This window comes from Chelonia mydas, chromosome 14 (assembly GCF_015237465.2).
Source record: "Chelonia mydas isolate rCheMyd1 chromosome 14, rCheMyd1.pri.v2, whole genome shotgun sequence".
NCBI lineage: Eukaryota > Metazoa > Chordata > Testudines > Cheloniidae > Chelonia > Chelonia mydas.
In genome coordinates, this window is record NC_051254.2 from 24,701,521 (window position 1) to 24,723,365 (window position 21,845).

The window sequence follows — 21,845 nt, forward strand, 5'->3', positions numbered from 1 at the left end:
ATTGTAAATAAGAAGCAGGCAGCAGTATCTCCTTTAAATGTAACCAAACTTGTTTGTCTTAGCGATTGGCTGAACAAGAAGTAGGACTGAGTGGACTTGTAAGCGATAAAGTTTTACATTGTTTTGTTTTTGAATGCAGTTATGTAACAAAAAAAACCTGTATCTGTAAGTTGCACTTTCACGATAAAGAGATTGCACGACAGTACTTGTATGAGGAAGTGAAAAATAATTATTTTTACAGTGCAAATATTTGTAATAAAAAATATAAAGGCGGCAGTGTACCCTTTGAATTCTGTGTTGTAATTGAAATCAGTATATCTGAGAATATAGAACATCCAAAAAAATTGAATGCATTTCAATTGGTGTTTGATTGTTTGATTAATTGCAATTAATTGCATGCATTAACTGCGATTAATGAACAGCCCTACCAGAAATTTATGTATACGGTCTTGGACATATTCAGCCTGAATGTCCGGTGCTGCTGTCATACTTCTTAAAAGGTCCTGGAAAGACTTGAAGTCCTCTGGTATGAGAGAGGAGGAATCTGGTACTAAAGAGTCATCAGGCAAAGAGGAAGAAAGTAGCACAGAAGGCTCCTCCTATAACACAACTGGAACCTGGGGCACAGGTTCAGGTTGACGTTGTGATGGGTCAGTAGAAAGTGCCTGAGTGTGCTGCCCTGAAACCAGCAGCTCTGGAGGGTGGTTTACTGGAGGGAACATCCTCTGGAGCAGGTTGAAGATCTGGTCCTCAACGATCGAGGACACCCCTTATGAAAGGTTCCAATAGGCCCACTAAGCCAATGAATATGGAATTGGAGGCCAGTATGGACTCAGCCAAGATGGCCTGTCTCTGTTACCAGAATGGTCCCATTCTCAGTATCAATGATTCCTTTCCACAGATAACTTAGACACTCTCATTGAGTTTCAAGTAGCAAGGGAAGATTTATGAAGGGGAGGACGATTCTGAGTTAAAATGCAAAGAACTTTTCTGTATAGGCTGCATGTAGTGGAGGGGCCATGCATGGAGGAGCTATCAGTTGTCCTGATGAGTCTGTAGCCCAGAGGAAGATGGAAACGTCAATGCCAAGGTTGGTATCCAAGATGCACCCCGAGATGATGAAGGGGCATCTCAAAAGTTGATGCTGGCCTCATAATAGATGAATGAGTCAGTGCTGTAGCTGGAGGTGCTGGACAAGCCATTGGCACAGAAATCAAAGTCTGGCACGGTACTGATCTGGCAAATGATGGAACCAAAGTCAGTTCCAGGGAAGCATCCTTATTATCTCTTCACTTGGAACCAGTACCTGTATCATCCATGGATTCGGCACCAGGTTACAGAACTGGACAGACCCAGAATGGCTGAAGGCAGATCCTCAACTAAAGAGTCTTGTGGCACCACGGAACCCAGGACAGAAAGGCGAAGCGGGTCAGATGCCGCTTGAAAAGCCTGCAGGGTTGAAAGGACCTAAAAGGCTGGTGCTGGAGTTGAGTCTGTTGGTACTGAACTCAATGACTGTCCCTCTTACAGTGCTGGAGTTGACAGGACAGTACCAGTAAAGTCCCATCTCAGTACAGGGAGCCACATTACGAAGGCCTGACTCTATCCTGGGTACCGGAGGAATCCTGGCAACGTGTGAAGTTTCTCCTTGACATAAAAAGGGAGTCTCCTGGGGACTTTGAATGGTTCCTGTCCACTTTATGGGCTCTCTTTTGTGGAGAGCATCTTGAGGAGGATCTATTCCTTCTTTGCAGAAAGGAATCTAAGGGCTTGTCAGAAATTGCGGTTCCGTCAGAGGCTAGTTGTGGAGCTGGATCATTGGCTAAAGGCCCTGATGCTGAAGCAGGTTGCATTGCTTGCTCCATGAGGTGCTGTTTGAGGCTAAAGTCTCTGGAGATCTGTGTTCTCTTTTTAAAAGAATGACAGATACTGCCCCGCTCTTTAATATGCCCCTCACTGAGGCATATGAGGCAGCATGTGGGGATTGCTGTTTGGGATAGCGACTGCACACGACCAGCCAGTGTTTTAAGCCTGGTGACCAATGCCACTGGGCTTTATCCTCAAATGATCTAAACTATAACTAGTGGGTACTACTACTGAGCTATAACTACAAAAAACAGATATAGGAAAAAACCCTCTAAGTGCATAGCAATTCTGAAGTAAACTACAAGGTAAGCTCCAACTCAGGCAGTGAGAATGAACTATGAGGGATCAGGATAGCATCTCCCTTAAATTGCCCTGGGAGGGGGCACAAAGAGGCATAGTGTGCGTGAGCCACCGCAACGGGTATTGCTATGGAAAACTCTCTGGCTTTGGACACACTGGATGCGCACACACACCTAAGTGGAATACAGATGTGAATCTCTCGGTGAACAACTTCTGATCTGTCCCTGCATCCCTAGGCTGGAGCATGCTCAGTGCAGATGGAATCTTTAGGGAATTTAGCTGCCAAATCTAACAGGTCTCTGTGACATTGCACCCTGTAATGCTTTATGGAAATATGCTTATGAATATAAATGACATATGTTTTACGCTACATATGCCATGTAACATATCTCTGCAAAGGTTATGATCTGCTGAATATATTCATCCTATTTGTATGCATGTATCATTTTTGTATTCGAAGTTATGAATATTGGCTGTGTACATGTTTGATTTTAAGTAGCCTTAGTAAGGCATTTGGGCAGCTTCTTTAGAAAGGAATTTGCACACTAAGTTCCCAATCAAGAAACACTTAATGGACAATGGATCTTGGAAGGCTCCACATAAGAAGTCTACTTGAGGACGTTCAAGGTAGCATGTGAACAATGGCTGCTACCTGTAAGTTCTGAGTGATGCATGGACATGTGACTTGCCCATGTGACTCCAAAACTCCATCTTGTAGCTGGAATTCTACACAGGGGGAGGGAAGGGTGTCCACCCACAAGAGAGTCTATTTAGACCTCTGGGAGACCCCTCCATTTTGTCTTCAGTTGGCTCAAGAGAGAGCCTCTCCACCCTCAAAGGATACTTGAAAGAAACTGGAACAAAGGACAGTAACCACAGGGGTGTAAGTGATTGCTGGACCCAGACTAGAAGGAGACTAGTCTGTAAAAGAAGCTTACTGGAACATCTCTGAGGATTAGGTTTCGTCTGTAATCACTTTCTTACTGTATTAGGCATAGACTTGTATGTTTTTTTTTATTTTGTTTGGTAATTTACTTTGTTCTGTCTGTTACTACTTAGAACCACTAAATCCTACTTTTTGTATTTAATAAAATCACTTTTTACTTATTAATTAACCCAGAGTATGTATTAATCCTGGGGTGGCTGGGGGCGACAAACAGCTGTGCATATCTCTCTATCAGTGTTATAGAGGGTGAACAATTTGAGTTTACCCTGTATATGCTTTATTTGGGGTTTTGGACCGCACTGGGAGTTGGGCATCTGAGTGTTGGAGACAAGAACACTACTTAAGCTGTTTTCAGTGAAGCTTGCAGCTGTTGGGGGATGTGGCTCAGACCTGGATCTGGGTTTGCAGCAGACTAGCAGGTCTGGCTCAAACCAGGCAGGGCACTGAAGTCCCAAGCTGCCAGGGGAAACGGGCTCAGGTAGTCTCAGCACATCAGTTGGCAGCCCCAAGAAGGTTTCTGTGATCCAACCCATCACAGTCTCTACTGAGCATATGCACACTGATTTTCCAAGGCTTATATCTTAACCAAACTGGGTGGTTCTACATGAGAACAGCAAAAAGAACATTCCTGACATGCAGGCAACTCCCCTGCCAAAATTCAAATCCTTGCCCAAAGCACCTGAGCTCAACACTGCAATAGTTGTAAGAACTTTATTAACATGACCTAATCAATGTATTTTCCACTAGTTTTGGTCTTAGAAGCAGCTGAATTATTTTTGCTGAAACTTTCCAGAAATATTCACCCTAAGGCAGAAAATTAATGGGAATTGTCAGCTCACCCAGTTAGTTTGGCAAAGTTAGAAGCAGCTGGAAACAGGGCCTTCCAATGGGAAGTGTTGAGCAACCTTAACTATAGGCAATGCTACAGGCTCCACTTATAATTACACAGTCTGAGGATGCTGCAGGCACTCTGTCCTGATGTGCTGTTTATACCCTTGCAAAGCAGTGCCAATCATTAACAGCTTCATTCTTGTTTCACAGTCTCTTTCCTCCACTCTGATTGTCTTAGCTCCCTAGTTTTGATGAGAGATTTCAGAGAGGCATCAGGTACAAAGCATGCACCCTGGTGAAAGCAGACATCATTGAAAAGGTTAATTGTGAGGTGAGGCCTCCCAACACTGGATATTTGTCACACAGGGATAAATTACCTGTCTGCCTGTGGCTAAAGGGAACAAATTTCATATACAAAAATTCATAAAACACTCCCTGGATTCTCCAGGTAGTGCCAACATGATGGCTTTATTTTAATTTTTTTACATGGCTGTCCTTTCCAAAACTACATAAAACATCATCACTGACAGATTTGCAGTAGAGATACCATGAAGCTGTCTCTGCAAATTGTATATAAACTTTAAATATTAAATAACCAATGAGGTCCCAGATTTTCAGAGTCAAACATCTCTCAGTAAGGTTTGTGCTCAGTGAAATGCCTAACTCCTTGATCGCAATGTCAAACTCTTTTCCCTTTAGGCCAGTGAAGCTGACTCTTTCATAACGTGATATCATGTTCCACACTCTGACACTTGTTCATTTCTCTTTCTGAGAATGTGAAGCAGGCTGGGAGGTTCCCCCCGTCTTTTTGCTTGGCTCTGTCAGAGCGACGTGGGAGAGCTCAATAACCAGTCCCCTGACATGTGCAGTAATTGAAAACTATTTTAGCTGTTATTTGCATACTCCAGCTTTTACCCAGAAGTGGAATTTGTTCAGTAATCATCTTGGTGTTTATTTCTAACCCGAACACACCCCCACGAATAATATGTTCAGTGATCAAGTCAGATCTTTCTTTTGCTGAATTAACTGATTTTGAGCCTCATGCAGGGCCTTAGACTTTAAAGGGATGTGCAAAGATTTAGAAGCTTTTGTAGACTTGTGAGAAAAAGGGTCAGATCCTTGACACACACACACCCAATCTCTTTGGGCTGCTGGATTAGGACAGCACAAAACAGTCTTAACTGGTTAGCTGGAGATTCTGTTGGCAAAGGTCATGTTCGACACAGGAGAAGACTTCCCCCAGCCCTGGGGACATTGAAGGGGGAATGCGGGACATTCTTCTGCCATGTGCCCTCAGGGTGCTGTGCTCCAGTGACCTGGGACTGTTACTGCTGGTGGAAATTAGAGCAGCTCTGAGGTTACTCTAAATTGCAAAGGAGACCAAACTGCCTGTAAGAACCCACGGACTTACAATTGGGGTCTGGGGGGTTTCAGGCAGGCATTGTTTCCTCATCGCCACCAGGGCCCAGATGGGCTTGCCACCAAGAGGAACTGAGATGACCTGCAGGAAATCCCACCATAGGGGGCATGAGCGACAGCCCTCTGGGGTTTCCTGATTGGCTGGCACTTCCCACATAAATCAGGAAGCCATTTCTGGGAGTTGTCTGAGTAATGCAGACCTCTGTCATGCCTCAGACCCTGCTCACCACTCCGCACTGTGACTCACCATGATTCCTGGTGCTTGACCTAGGCTTGGCTCCCAACCCTGATCATGGGTTACTGTGGCTGGCTTAAGACCACTGCTGACTCCTGTGGAAAAAGTCTGGCCCAGCCCCACCCCAGTTCTCGCTTCACACTCTCACTTTGGTAATGGACTCTGACTTTGCGGTTTGGACCTGGCTTGGCCCTGGACTGATCACTGGCCTTTGGCCCTGATACTGAGCAGCTCACTCAGTGCCTGTGACCTTGTCCTGACACTGGCCCCCAGAAGCACAAGCATGGGGTGGGGATATGGAGGTGGCATGCAGCCACCTCTGTTTCCCCCTTGGGGATTGCTGTAAGTGAAATGGGGCCAAGGAGCATGGAGAAAATATCCTGAGAAATTAGGACCGGACTTTGCAAAATAAACTGCTTGATTTGTCTTGTACACCCTGTGGCCAGCAGAAGTGCTTGGAAGTTTAGCTTGTGGAGCACTCACTAACATTTTTCTTCCCCTCCACTGGAACTTGAGCCCAAAAGTTTCAAAGCAAATAAGTGCCCTGGTTTCCGAAGTGCTGAGCACCCACAGCTCGCATTGGAAATCAGGCCACTTTTCCGTAGGCACCTCAGAACAAATTTAACATTAGGGATGGGAGTTTGAAAATGCTGGCCTGTGTGCTTATATGAACCTCCAGCAATGGAAGATGAATTCCCAACAGAGGAGTGGAGAGAGGTTTGTGGCATCCCTAGCATTAAAATGCTCCTCATGCATTTTCACTTAACCTGATTCAAAAGCCAGCCTAGCAATTCTGTGACTTGATCCCTCACTCCCCACGCCAGAAGCAGCTTTGACAGCAGTGAACCCTTCTGGCCAGTCTAGGAGCTGTGCTGAGGAGCTGCCTTCCAATCCTCCTCCTTAATCATCCACTCCCCTCAATCACTAGGCGCTTAGAAAGACCTGACCTCCAATTCACATCATTTTCACTTCTCTCGCTAATGCAGGCAGTTTCTCTTTTAAAGCAGAGATGTAAATTCCACAGAATCCGACTGAGCTAATAAACCCCGAAGCGTAATACTGCATTTGAGAGTTGCACGGTGTATTGGATTTGCCTTTCCCATTGTGTCATTATTTCATTAAAATGCAATGACTTTGAAGCTGGGCGGAATGCATCCTAGTTAGTGGCACAACTGTGTTAATCAGGTACACCCTACATCAACCCAGTCCTACATGAATCAGTAAACAGGAGTGTGTTGACTGCATTTGTAACCCACTGGCCCGGGTGTGTTCCAGGTCCCCCTCTGTGCCCGATGTACACAGGATATGGGTCTGTTAGAGCTGCACCTGGATAGTGCTGGCTTGCACTTTACAGTACACCAGTGGGTTACACATTTCTATCCCATTGCTGCTATCTGGGATTCCTGTAATTCCTCCTGTATCTCAAAGGGCACAGAATTTCATCCTGTATACTTTGGGCTCAACACAGGGGTTTTAGTACATATTTCTAAATTGCTAAATATGTATAATGAAATATGCAAGATGTGCAGCATGGCCAGTTAACTCTGTTCTAGAAACTTAATGTCTGTAAGCTCTTTTTCATGGATTTATAGATTTTTAAAGCCAGACAGGATGATTAGATCATCTAGTCTGGACCTCATGTATTACATAGGCCAGAGAATTTCATCTTGTTACCCCCGTGTAGAGTTGGGCATGTCTCAAGTTGGGCACCCATCAACACTAGTCACACGTGTGAAGAAGTTCTTCCTTTTGTTTGTTTTAAGCCTGCTGCCTATTAATTTCATTGGGTGACCCCTGATTCTAGTGTTATGTGAAGGGGTAAAGAACACTTCCCTATTCACTTTCTCCACTCAAGTCATGATTTTATAGAGATCTATCACATCCTCCCTTAGTTGTCTCTTTTCCAAACTGAACAGTCCTGGTCTTTCTAATTTCTCCTCATACGGAAGCTGTTCCATACCCCTAATAATTTTTGTTGCTATTCTCTGTACTTTTTCCAATTCTAATATATCTTTTTTGAGATGGGGTACCCAGAACTGCATGCAATATTCAAGATGTGGGCATACCATGGCTTTATATAGTGGCATTATGATATGTTCTGTCGTATTATCTATCCCTTTCTGAATGATTCCCAACATTCTGTTTGCTTTTTTGACTGCTGCTGCATGTTGAGTGGATGTTTTCAGAGAACTATCCACAATGACTTCAAGATCTCTTTCTTGAGTGATAACAGCTAATTTAGATCCCATCATTTTGTATATGTAGTTGGGATTATGTTTTCCAAAGTGCATTACTTTGCATTTATCAACACTGAATTTCATCTGCCATTTGTTGCTTAGTCACCTAGTTTTGTGAGATCCTTTTGTAACTCTTCATAGTCATATTTGGATTTAACAGTCTTGAGTAATTTTGTATCATCCACTTCACTGTTTACCTTTTTTTCCATTTAAGAATATGTTGAACAGCACTGGTCCCAGTTCAGATCCCTAGGGGACACCACTATTTACCTCTCTCCTGAAATCATTTATTCCTACCCTTTGGTTCCTGTCTTTTAACCATGCATGAGAGGGCCTTCCCTCTTAGCCCATGACTGCTTACTTTGGTTAAGAGCCTTTGGTAAGGGACCTTGTCAAAGGCTTTCTGAAAGTCCAGGTACACTGTGTCTACTGGGTCACACTTGTCCACATGTTTGTTGACCCCCTCAAATAATTGTAATAGATTGGTGAGGCATGACTTCTCTTTACAAAAGCTGTGGTGGCTCTTCCCCAACAAATCATGTTAATCTGTGTGTCTGACAAATTCTGTTCTTTACTATAGTTTCAACAATTTTGTCTGGTACTGAAGTTATGCTTACTGGCCTGTAATTGTCAGGATCGCCTCCGGAACCTTTTTTAAAAATTGGGTTACATTAGCTATCTTCCAGTCATCTGGTACAGAGGCTGATTTAAGCGATAGGTTATATACCATAGCTAGTAGTTCTGCAATTTCATATTTGAGTTCCTTCAGAACTCTTGGGTGAATACCATCTGGTCCTGGTTACTTAATACTGTTTAATGTATCAATTTGTTCCAAAACCTCCTCTCGACACCTCAGTCTGGGACAGTTCCTCAGATCTGTCTCCTAAAAAGAATGGCTCAGGTGTGGGAATCTCCCTCATATCCTCTGCAGTGAAGACGGATGCAAAGAATTCATTTAGCTTCTCTGCAACAGCTTGTCTGCCTTGACTGCTTCTTTAGCACCTCGACTGTCCAGTGGCCCCGACTGATTGTTTGGTAGACTTCCTTCTGATTTTTTTTGCTGTTAGTTTGAGTCTTTTGCTGGTTGCTCTTCAAATTGTTTTTTGGGCTGTCTAATTACACTTTTGCACTTGACTTGCCAGAGCTTATACTCCTTCGTATTTTCCTCAGTAGGATTTGGCTTCCCATTTTTAAAGGAATCCTTTTTGCTTCTAACTGCTTCTTTGACTTTGTTGTTTAACCATGGTGGCATTTTATTTTGGTCCTCTTACTATTCTTTTATTTGGGGTGTACATTTAATTTGACTTCTATACGTTTAAATATTTGCCTTTCAATGGTCCTGCTAGACTTTGAAACTCATACTTGATTGAGGAGAATGAGACAAAAGAGGCATTGCTCAAATTTGGGCTGCTGCTCTTTTTTCACTTAAGACATTTTTTAGAAAGACTGGGTTCAATGGACAGCTGCATATTTGTGTACATTGCAGTGGCGATATCTGGCAACTTTAAAAATTGCAATTTTTAAAATGAAAGCTTAATATTTGCCATATATTACAGAATGGAGAAAGACTGCAAAAGGACCCTAAAATAGCATGTTTGGTACATTTTTCTCATGCCCATGACTTTCCTCATTGCCTGATGGGAGGCATGTTTTTCTGGGACACGTAAAAATTACATCATATCCATCTCTTCCATAGCACTTGTCAGCCACAGATCTCAGAGCACGTTAAAAAGGAGGTGAGTATCATTGACTCCATTTCACAGAGAGGGAAAGCAAGGCACAAGGAGATGAAGTGACTCATCTGAGCACATTAGTAGCAGAGGTGGGACTAGAACCCAACAAGTCTTTGGCCAGGGTGCTATCTGAGCCGCCACACTACCTTCTGTTAAGCCACCCCTGCAAAAATTTGCTGTCAGGATTTCCTGAGGCCTGTCAGGCTGAAAAGGGAGAAAGTACAAAGCTGTCCCAAAGAGGGTGGGGCTTTTAAAAAAATGAGAGAAAAGGTGTGGCAATAATATTCTGCAGTGTGTATGTTGTTTTATTCAACCTCATATCAATGAAAAATGACTGAGTGGAATCTCCTGAAGCCTTTTTTACAAGTTTACCTTTAAACTGAAGCCTGTGAAGTCTGAGCTCCAAAGGAGAAGTTTTTAGCAAGTTAGGAGCAAGAGGAGCAAGAGTTATAACTGAAAATCTTTTCCATCCTTAGCAGCATTGCCAGCTCTCAGTATTTTACTGCAAATCGCACAAGTTTTGATATTTTACTTAAAGCCCTAGCAACTGGAGACGTGGCTCCGAACCCAAAAAGCAAAGAAAAAGAACCTATATTTTATTAAAATCTCATTATTTTAATGCCAATCTCATGATTTTGGGTCCTGACTCATGATTTTTGAATGTTTATCAACAGTGTCTTAATTATAGTGGTTGCTACCAGCGACTTACCTTTAGTTCTTCCAGGTCAGGCCGCTCCATGCTCACTACAGCTGCTAGCAGCTGGTCTTCCAAGCCATCTCGAGTTACAGTGAAATTGATCAGGGTGCACTGCGCCTGCATCTCAGGTTGGTAATGGGGGTTTGCTAGCTTTGTGTGGAGGATGAGATGGAAACTGGGGTTGTATTCACATTCTTTGTCTCCAATTTTAATATACCTGAAATAGAATCAACAGATGAAAACGTTCATGTGGCTTCCAAAGCTCTTTTAGCTCACTTACGAATCTCATTCATGTCTAATAGCATTTAACAGCATGACATTATATATGCTCACTATACATAGATATCAATTTAAAGTTAATAACAGTTATGGTTAGATGGCATTTGAGACACCCTCTCGTTGAGATAGTCTAGACTTTCAGGCTGTCTCCATTTGGGGGTGCTCGATCTCAAATGTAAGTCATTCCTAGTTTTGAAGCAGCCCAACAGTCTGTCATAAAAAAAAAGTTTCGACTTGATGACTTTAAAGAGTCATAACTTTAAATCTATGGAGCCTATTTTCTTCAGACTAGGCTGGGTCCGTAAATCTCACAGAGATTTAAAAATGAAGCCAAGGCTGGAGACTGGCTGTGCTGCACTGTCTCCTGTGAGAAGTAAGATAACAGACAAAATTCCAATTTGTTTTATATATTGCATGATTTGACAAATTGGTTATGGTTTATAACGACAGGGGAGGGACAGTGCAGAAGGAATATCAGAACACAGCAAACCTAGGAATGAATGCAACCAGCAGGAATCAGAGCAGAAGAATTCCCAGATGAACGTGGGGTATAGTGATGTTGAATGTACATTTATCTTAGGCGTGCGCTACACAGAACTTTGTACTGGTATCAGTATTTCAGTTTGGGGTGTGATTTTTTTTTTTTTTACTGATACACAGGTATAGGTAAAGCCGTATAACTTGTGTGTGTAGACACAACATCAGTAAAAAGATAAAATGTCATTACCCTTTGTATCACAGTAGTGCCAAACAGAATCCGGGCCCAACTGTGCTGGGCACTGTACATAAGAACATAGAACGGCCATACTGGGTCACACCAATGGTCCATCTAGCCCAGTATCCTGTCTTCTCACAGTGGCTAGTGCCAGATGCTTCAGAGGTACCGAACATGTCAATTATTGAGTGATTCATCCCATTGTCCGCTCCCAGCTTCTGGCAGTCATGGGGTTGCATCCAGTGATGAGCTGCCAAAATCTTAATAATGGGTTCCCTCCTCACTCCACGAGGGGGTTGTTGCCCACCCCCGCCCCCCGGGACTCCTGCTCCATCCAACCCCCCAGTGTTCCTTGTTGCCCGCCCCCCCAGGACCCCTTCTCCATCCACCCCCCTCCTCTGTCCCCTGACTGCCCCCAGAACCGGGCAGAAGGGTCTCGTAGGCCATCATAGTGGGTGCCTACCCCACCCCTAAGAACCAGAGGTACCTGCCGGAGGGCAAGGTGGGGAGTCCCGGAGGTGCTTACCTGGGGCAGCTCCTAGGAAGCAGCCAGCAGGTCCCTCTGGCTCCTAGGAGTGGGGGAGCAGCTGCTCCCCCACTGATCACATCAAAAGTGGTGCCTTAGGCGCCGACTCCCTGGGTGCTCTGGGGCTGGAGAACCCACGGGGAAAATTGGTGGGTGCAGAGCACCCACTGGCAGCTCCCCACCCTGCGCCTGACTCCAGATCACCTCCGCTCCGCCTCCGCCTCCTCTCCTGAAAGCACCGCCCTGCTCTGCTTCTCCGTACCCCCCCCCCCCCGCCAGCTTCCCACGATTCAGCTGTTTGGCGGGAAAGCATGGGGGGGGGGGGGAGAAGCAGGCAGCGGCTTCCCGCTCAGGCCCAGGGAGGCGGAGGTGAGCTGGGGCAGGGAGTGGTTCCCCTGCACGCCCCCCCCTCCCCGGTTACCTGCTGCGGCGCAGGTAGCCCTCCTCACGCCCCCCCACCCCAGCTCACCTGCGCATCCCTGGGTCTGAGTGGGAAGCCGCGGCCTGCTTCTCAGCCTGCTCCGGCTTCCCGCATGAATCAGCTATTCGGCGGAAAGCCGGGGGTGGGGGGGGGCGGTCAGAGAAGCAGGCGGCGGCTTCATACTCAGGCTGAGGGTGGCGGAGGTAAGCTGGGGTGGGGAGCGGTTCCCCTGCACGTCCCCCCCCCTCTCCCCGGTTACCTGCTGCAGCGCGGGCGGCCCTCCTCGTGCCCCCCTGCCCCAGCTCACCTGTGCATCCCTGGGCCTGAGCAGGAAGCCGGTGGCCTCTTCTCAGCCTGCCCCAGCTTCCTGCACGAACAGCTGATTCGTGGGAAGCCGGGGGGGCGGAGAAGCAGAGCAGGGCGGCGCATTCAGGGGAGGAGGCGGAGCGGAGGTGGGCTGGGGCTGGGGGTGGGGCGGGGAGCTGCCGGTGGGTGCTCTGCACCCACCAAATTTTCCGCTTGGGTGCTCCAGGGCTGGAGCACTCGTGGAGGTGGCGCCTAAGGTGCCACTTTTGGCTGGTTAAATTTAGAAGCCCTTTTAGAACTGGTTGTCCCTTACGGAACAACCGTTTCTAAAAGGACTTCTAAATTTAACAACCGGTTCTAGTGAACCGGTGCGAACCGGCTCCAGCTCACCACTGGTTGCATCCCTGATCATCTTGGTTAATAACCATTGATGCACGTAACCTCCATGAACTTGTATAATTATTTTTTTTAATCCAGTCATACTTTTGGCCTTCACAGCACCCCCTGGCAATGAGTTCCACAGGTTGACTGTGCAGTGTGTGAAGAAATACTTCCTTTTGTTTGTTTTAAACCTGCTGCCAATTAATTTCATTGGGTGACCCCTGGTTCTTGTGTTATGTGAAGGGGCAAATAACACTTCCTGATTCACTTTCTCCATACCAGTCATGACTGTATAAAGAGACCTCTATCATATCCCCCTCAAATGCCTCTTTTCCAAGGTGAACAGTCCCAGTCTTTTTAATCTCAGCTTCCCTACTCCTAATCACTTTTTCCAATTCTAATATATCTTCTTTGAGATGGGGTGACCAGAACTGCATGCAGTATTCAAGGTGTGGGCGTACCATAGATTTATACAGTGGCATTATGATATCTTCAGTCTTATTATCAATCCCTTTCCTAATGGTTCCTAATTTTCTACTACCTTTTTTGATTGCTGCTGCACACTGAGCAGATGTTTTCAGAGAACTATCCACAATGATCCCAAAACCTCTTTCTTCAGTGGTAACAGCTAATTTAGATGCTATCATTTTGTATGCATAGTTGGGATTACAGTTTTCCAGTGTGCATTGCTTTGCATTTATCAACACTGAATTTCATCTACCGTTTTGTTGCCCAGTCATCCAGTTTTGTGACATCCCTTTGTATCTCTTTGCAGTCTACTCTGGACTTTACAATCTTGAGTAATTTTCTATCACCTGCAAATGTTGCCATCTCACTGTTCACTCCTTTTTCCAGATCATTTATGAATATGTTGAATAGGACTGGTCCCAGTATAGATGCTTTTTACCTCTCTCCATTCTGAAAAATGATGGTTTCTTCCTACCCTTTGTTTCCTATCTTTTAACCACTTACTTATCCATGAGAGGACCTTCCCTCTTGCCCCATGATTCTTACTTTGCTGAAGAGCCTTAGGTGAGGGACAGCCAAGTACACTATATCCACTGGATCACACTTGTCCACATGTTTGCTGACCCCTTCAAAATATTCTAATAAATTAGTGAGGTATGATTTCCCCAAGAAATCATGTTCATCTATGTGTCTGAAAATTCAGTTCTTTACTATAGTTTCAACTAATTTGCCTAGTACTGAGGTTAAGTTTACTGGCGTGTAATTGGCAGGATCACCTCTGGCACCTTTTTAAAAAATCAGCATTACATTAGCTCTCCTCCAGTCATCAGAGGCTGATTTAAGCAATAGATTACATACCTTCATATACATAGATACATATACATACATATGCATAGATAGTGAGAGACAGTTCTTGCATCAAAGACCTTACAGTCTAAACAGATGGAGTGGGAGAAAGGGAGTATTATCTACAGTCACAGAAGGAGCCTGTAACATAGCCCAGAACTGACCCCAGATACGCAGAGTCCCCATCCAAAACCTTGACCACAAGACTATCCTTTCCCTTGACTTCAATGGGTCATCTGTCCATGTGGATCAGCTTGCAGGATTGGTGCCTTGCTGTGGAGTTCCTGAATATGAAAGTCCCTTTTCCCCAGGATGCCCAGGAGAACCACCCAAAGACCAAGGAGCAAGCTAGACATTTGGATGGCCAACATTCCCTTTTTCAAACAGTAACTGTTATTACCTCACAGTGACTTTCTAGAACTGAGTAATATACCACTGGCAAGGGAGTGTTTTAGTTTTGCCATTGTCAGAAGAGATTCTAGTTTCATGTCACATCCACTACAAGCTTGTCTCCTTTTTCAAATTTTTCTGCTCTAGCTGTCACTTTTGGTACTGAAACAGCCATCTTGGTTTTGATGCTTTACTTTCACAATAAGGACAGGTTTTACAGTAGCAGCCATGTTAGTCTGTATTCGCAAAAAGAAAAGGAGTACTTGTGGCACCTTAGAGACTAAAATTTATTTGAGCATAAGCTTTTGTGAGCTACAGCTCACTTCATCGGATGCATTCAGTGGAAAATACAGTGGGTATTCCAGTGGGTATTCCACTGTATTTTCCACTGAATGCATCCGATGAAGTGAGCTGTAGCTCATGAAAGCTTATGCGCAAATAAATTTGCTAGTCTCTAAGGTGCCACAAGTACTCCTTTTCTTTTTTCACAATAAGGAGAGCCTAGTTTTCCTAGAAGTTTACATCATTCAACTGTATTTTAAGTGCGTTCAATAGTAAGGAAATAATCTCTGAGGATCTTAAGCTTTGGGTTGCACATTCCTTAACAGGCTCTTTGTTGTTTACTTTTCAAAGCCACAAGTGAGAGTGCATCTAAAGCTGGTGCAGAAGCAGCTGAGATCACAGAAATGCTGTGATCCTGTTAAGCTAGATGTAAAGAGCGTTAAAAGTCTGAATGACACAGATGTATTGAAAGAAATACGACTCCATTGTGTGAAAGCCAGTGAGATGGGGATTCTTTGGATGCTAAGTTAAGTTCACCACATAGCTCTGCACACACACATCTATTTGTTGCTATTATTTGAACACGGGTCTAAGAACACAGTCATTTTAATTCCACCCAAAAAGAATCAAAAAAGGAAACACTGCTCTCCTGCCCCTTTGTATGAATATCTTCATGCTGAAAGGCACCTGGTCATTCCCCAAGAACCATCTCCCAGTATGTACTGCTCCCTGTGTTTCTGATACTTAAAGCTGCAACTTTATTCCCAAATAGCCAATAAAATGAGGACACTTTTTCTTCACAATCTGTGTGACAATAACTTGAAGTAAAATTACCCAACCTATAAACATTAGGAATGTCCAGAGGTGTCTTTGTCACATAAGGGGAGAGGGATATTTGTTTCTATACAGGGAGCCAAGTGATTAAGGGAACCGACTAATTGAGAGAGCTAAAGGTTTATTTCAACTCCAAGTGACTATCTATGATTGCCATGATTTAAAATCTCACCCACAGTCCCAAAGGCAGAACACGAGTGAAGTGAGAAAGAAACACACACACACACACACCCAAGCTTGGCAAAGGCAAGATATTAGCATAAAGAACTCATCTCTTCTCCTGCCGACACTGGAAAAGGCCAGACAGAGAGATGGCCACAGACACATATTTCATTCACTCTCTCAGAATCTCACCTTCCTTTCTTGATTGTTTCTCGGCCAAGTAATGCTCCCAAAACTGGATCCACAGATTCCTCCAAGTTTTCAATCAAAACCACTTCACCTGCAGCAAGGGCTCGTTCCATGGTGTCCAAATACCTAGCACAGATGGTATTGGGACAATATCAGCATGTAGCACAGACTCTACTCACTGCAGCAAGGAGCATGAGCCCTGAGGGACACCAGAGAAAGCTGTGGAACACCACTGAACAATTAGAACACAACAAAAACAATGAGGGGCAGGAGTGGGGGAGTCAGTTGGCCTCCTGTAGAAAAACCAATGGGGTTTCTACTACATTTCATAGAGAGCTTGCTGACCAGGGTGTCTGTGTATCCACACAGCCTTAGATGGTTAGGCACAGGGTATGTCTACACTGCAAACACCAGGAATGGCTGCAGTGAATGGGGTGAATGGAGGTATTTGACTCTTCGCATTGCACCTCTAAATAAAGTGTCCTCCTGTGCATAACTGACACCCTGGCACGCAGCTGGAGATGGGGAAAGGAGGGACTGCACCACAGCGTAGGCAATGATGGCAGACAGAGTGGACCTTATGGGATTTTTTCTGTTCCCATCTAGATGTCAAGATGCCTCCTCCACTTTCATCACTTTACATTTTACTGCTTTAAACAACTAAAACGCACGATGAGCAGCCAGGAGCATCCTCCAGGGGCTCTTAAAATGCTTTCAACCCCCCACCTGATCTGGCCTGTTTCCGGGGCTGGAATTCCAACCAGCCAATCACCTTGATCCCCTTTGAAACCGATGATGTTTCAGTACTGAGTGGTCAGTCTGGCCATTTGACAAGCAGCTTGCACAGCCAATGAGCAGCGGAAACAGAGTAGGTGGGAGTTCTTTCCATATACACCTTGTATACTCCTCCTTTGTCTTTAACCCTGAGTTCATTGCAAGGCCACATTAAATGGCAGAGGGAGTGGGCCTGGCAGTTTCCCTAACCCCGTGATGAATATGGCAGCTCTATTCTATTTGCTTAGGCTCTCCTACTTTCTAGGACCTGCAGAAATGAGATCTGCTCTGCCTTTGTCCCACTGTGGAATGGAGTCAGGTGGGGCAGAATATAAGGCACGTGCTAACACAACGGTAGCCTGAAATGGACTAAGTCCACAGGGTGGAGAGTTACCATCCCACGTGCAGAAGATTGGTATCCAGGTGTGCCCACATACATCTCTTTTCTCCTCCTTTTCCATTTTAAGGAGGTTTCTATTGCAACTAGGCCAAGCATTGAACAGCCCTGCTTATATTTAAACAGAAACAAAAGCAGTAATGGTAATCATCTTGGTAATGAAAAAAGCAGGTTAATACACAAACAACTTTGGGAGCTTTCCCAGCCACTTGAATTTGCTCCAGTAGTCCTTACGCTGAAGTTATACACATGCAGTACCTCAAGTTTGACACCGTAGCTAGCAATTAAAATACATGATTCTGTATGGTGGCTTGCATTTACCCCTTCTGCCCGATTCTGATCACTCTGAGATCTTCACCATACTTGGTTTTGATCCATTTGATCCCCTGGAGTTGGGGATCAACCATAAGGGGCCAGCGTTCACAGTTTGTGAGGATTGTGGCATTTTCCGTGGACATCCGATCAGCTGGAAGGCCTTCGTTCTGCCAGGCTGCTATATCAGCATCATCCGTCAGCATTGTCAGAGGGTCTAATGATGGAGTTACAGGGACTGGAACCTGAAAGCAAAGGAGGAATGTCCCCAAGCACATTGTTAAAAACTTGTGGAAGAAGCTGCTACATATTCCAAGGATGGGCAAGCAGAACCGAATCTAGCAATTTAGCTTAAGTGTTATTTGTTGGTGGCCTACAGTTTTACAGGATAGTTTCGATCAAGCATTAAAAGCCTCACTCATTCCTGATATATAGAAAAAAACAAAGAATAATGCCTGCAGCATGCTAAGCACACCAAGTCATCACAGCTAAGCAGAGCAGGTTCAGATCACAAATTTCCATGTACAAACTCTTTGAAATGACAGTTTTGAAGAATATAATTAACATCCTCATAGGTCTGCTGTTTGTTGCAAAATGACATTGGCAGCTCTAGAAACATTTCTACAACAGGCAAGCCCCTTTCTGGGCCAGCTATGTTTACCTAGGAAACCTGGATGTGACAACTGATAAGCAAGCATTACTTGCTATGGGAAATGGAGATGCCATCACTTTTAGTGAAGCTATATGGATTGTCTTTTTAAATTTCCAACAGGAAGTCAGGCAGCAGGTGGGAAGTTTTAGGAGAAGTTCTGCATTAAAGCAGAGAGACAGGATGGCTTTAGGGATAATACTGGCTCTCTTATTCTAACAGAGGTCCTTGTTCAGTGTTACAGAAAGAGAAAGTTACTGACCTATAACTGGAGATTCTTCAAGATGTGTGGTCCCTCTCTGTATTCCACTGTGCATTTACTCATGTGCACCACGCACCCGGAGCCAGAGAATTTGAAAGTAGAATACATTGGTCCGCGCATGCACTCTGGCTCACCTTGTGTCTCTGACCAAGAGGATAAAGCGCAGGATGAACTGACTATCTCTCCAGTTCCTTCTCTACTGCAAACCAGAAAAGATCTGAAGCAGAGGGAAAGGGAGGTGGATAGTGGAATACAGATATGGACCACACATCTCAAAGAACCTCTACTTACAGGTTAGTAACTTCCTCTTCTTCTTCAAGTGATGGTCCCTATTGTATTCCACTGTGGGTGTCTGACAAGCAGTACTTAAGCAGGAGGAGGGTGTAGATGGTAGAGCTTCGCAGAGGACCGCTATCCCAAAGGAGGAATCATCAGAGGAGTCCTGCACCAGGGCATAATGTCTCGCAAACGTGTGAACCGAGTCCCATGTGGCCACTTTACAGATACCCAGGATACTTACTTCCTGAAGTGATGCCAAAGTTATTGCTTGTGCTCTTGTCGAATGAGCTCTTAACCCATGGTGGCTCGGGGAAGGTTCAATAGCTGGTAGCAGAATAGAATGCAGCCAGAGATCTGTTTGTAGATTCTCTGAATGGAGATGGCACACCCCCTGATTCTTTCTGCTATAGAGATGAATAGTCCCCGGGACTTCCTAATTGACTTTGTTCTTTGCAGGGAAAAGGCCAAGGCGCACTGAACAACGAGGGAATGGAGTCTTTGTTCCTCTGTGAAAGTGTGCAGTTTTGGAAAGAACACAGGGAAGTGAATCGATTGGTTAAGGTGAAATTCTGAAACTACTTTTGGGGTGAATTTGGGTTGTAGATGCAAAGGAACCTTAACCTTCTGGAATAAAATATAAGGAGGATTTATCATCATTTCTCCAAGCTTGACAGCCCTTCTAGCTGAGGTAATGGCTACGAGGAAAGCAACCTTCATGGAAAGGAGAAACATGGAGCAAGAAACTAAAGGTTCAAAGGTGGGTCTTGTGAGTGTTGAGAACAAAGTTCAGGTCTCCCTGGAGAGTACACTTCTGAATAGGCAGGAAGGGTCTGATTAGGCCTTTCCAGTATCTGGTAGTCAGTGGATGTGTGAAGACCAAGTAGCCCTGAGAAGATGGATGGTATGCACTGCTTTTTGCAAAGTGCACTTGCAAGGAACTGATGGACAGGCCTAATGTCTTCAGACAGAAGATATGATCCAAGATGAGAGGAGTATCTGCATTTTCTGGGAGAATGCTCCTTTGACGAGCCCAAGAAGAAAGCACCTCTATTTAGCTAAGTAACATCTTCTAGTAGAGTCCTTCCTACTATTAGACAGAATGCCTCGCAGGCTGTGGAGCATGAACATTCTAAGGATGCTGCCCATCGAAATACCAAGCCCTGAGGTGTAGTTCATATGGCTCAAGGGGCTTGATCTTGTCATTCCACTGGGTCAGGAGCTCAAGAAACACTGGGAGGATGATAGGTAGTCGGGATGACATGCGTAGGAGGTTGGGAAATCAAAAATGTCTGGGCCAATAGGGGGACATCAGGATGACATGTGCCTGTGCGGCTGGATGTTGCGTAGAACTCATGGCAGGAGCAGTAGAGGAGGGAAGGCATAGTTTGAATTAGTTCAACCAAGGAAGAAGTAGAGGGTCACTCTGGGAGTGGTAATATGGTCCTGTCCAATGAGGGAAGGAGAAAAGGGACGCCCACACATGCCTGATGAGGATTTGTGCACCATAGGAGGGAAGACACTGCCTTGGCTGGAACTGTTACCATGGCGATGGTAGTTTGGAAAGTAAACTGTTGCCTTCAAACATAGCTGCAGTCAAAGGTGGAGCTGTACAAACAGGGTGATTTAAGTGCATGAGGCCATATGATCTAAGTGAGACTGACATGTCTTGACTGGTACTCAAGGGTTTTCTGTCATCTGAGTTATTATTGCTCATGGTCTGGAACCTGTCCTTGGGCAAGTACGCTTTTGTGGTGATAGAACTGAAGGTGGCCCCAATTAAGTCCAAAGATTATGTGGGGGTAAGAATAGATTTTTTTGGTGTTTGTGCTGACTCCTAGTGAGGAGAGCAGGTGCGGCATTACAGAAGTTGACACACAGGCTTCCTGGCAGGACTTGGCGACAAGAAGCCAGTCATCGAGGTAGGGGAAGACCATGAGACTGTAACATCTGACATGAGCTACTACTACCAAGAATACCTTGGTAAAGTCTCCAGAGGATGGTTGCTATGCTGAAAGGGATAACTCTGTACTGAAAATGGCCGGAGCCCACCATGTATCTGAGGAAGAGTCTGTGAGCGGGATGAATGCCTACATGAAAGTCCTTCAGATCCAGGGCTGTGAACCACATGCCCTTTTCTGAAGATGGGATTAGAGATGGCAAGATGACCATGCAACACTTGAGTTTGTGAATGAAATGGTTGAGATGGTGGAGATAGAGGTTTCTATCCATGCTTCTTTTTGAGTACCGGGAAGAAAGTCAAGTAAAACCCACTCCCTTGGTATTGAAGATACACATGTTCTAGCGCTCCTCGCTCTAACAGGGAGTCTACCTCTTGTTTGAGAATACTCTCGTGAGAGCTATCCCCTAAGCGGGGTGTGGAGTGGGATTTTGGGGGAGGTGGGCATACAAACTCTATCATATAACCAGAGTGGATGAAGTTCAGTGTCTACCTGTCTGTTGTTATTGCACTCCAGGTGTTGAAAAAGAGTGCTAGATGACCCCCAAATGGTGTGTGGAGGTTGGGAGGTGTTGAGCTTGGTGGTTCTCAGCTCTCAAGTGGGAGCTGAGATTGTTGCCGAGGGTGTGGGGAAGCAGCTCTTGTGAACCCTCTGCATCTTGTGTGGTGGTTCATAGGGCCTCTGGTGGAAAAAATCTTCCTCTTTGGGGGAGGCATATATATCCCCAGGGAGCAGAGGGTAGCCCTAGAATCCTTCAATGTATGGAGGGACTGGTCTGTCTTTTGGTTGAAGAGCTGTGGTTCATTAAAGGGGAGATCCTCAATGGTATACCATAGGACCACCCTAGGTAACTCTGACGCATGGAGCCATGACTCCCTGCACATAACAATGGCAGTAGCCATCGGTCTAGAGGAGGTATCAGTGGCATTGACTGTGGACTGGCGAGTAGGATTGGCTATCAGTTTGCCTTCATCTATCAGAGCTTGGAAAAGAGCTCTGTCTGGTTGAGGAAGGCGGTCAGAAAATTCTGCAAACCTGGCACAGTTCAGGAAGTCGTATTTAGCCATTACATAAGAACAACCATGCTGGGTCAGACCAAAGATACATCTAGCCCAGTATCCTGTCTTCCGACAGTGGCCAATGCCAGGTGC

The 21,845-nt window shown here is 45.0% G+C and overlaps 1 protein-coding gene across 5 annotated transcripts in view; it reads right to left on the bottom strand.

The window, feature by feature from the left end:
- The window catches only part of DNAH9 (dynein axonemal heavy chain 9), a 379,511-nt gene that overhangs the window by 123,894 nt on the left and 233,772 nt on the right, over window positions 1–21,845 (bottom strand). For 3 of the 5 annotated variants that reach the window (XM_037913877.2, XM_043527698.1, XM_043527699.1), the window contains 3 exons: window positions 17,556–17,791; window positions 16,067–16,189; window positions 10,277–10,481 (listed from right to left, as the gene is read on the bottom strand). In XM_037913877.2, coding sequence (XP_037769805.1) covers window positions 10,277–10,481; window positions 16,067–16,189; window positions 17,556–17,791 — 564 coding nt within the window. Of the gene's footprint in view, window positions 1–10,276; window positions 10,482–16,066; window positions 16,190–17,492; window positions 17,792–21,845 lie in introns of those variants that run through there. The other 2 variants (XM_043527701.1, XM_043527700.1) reach the window with 2 other exon arrangements.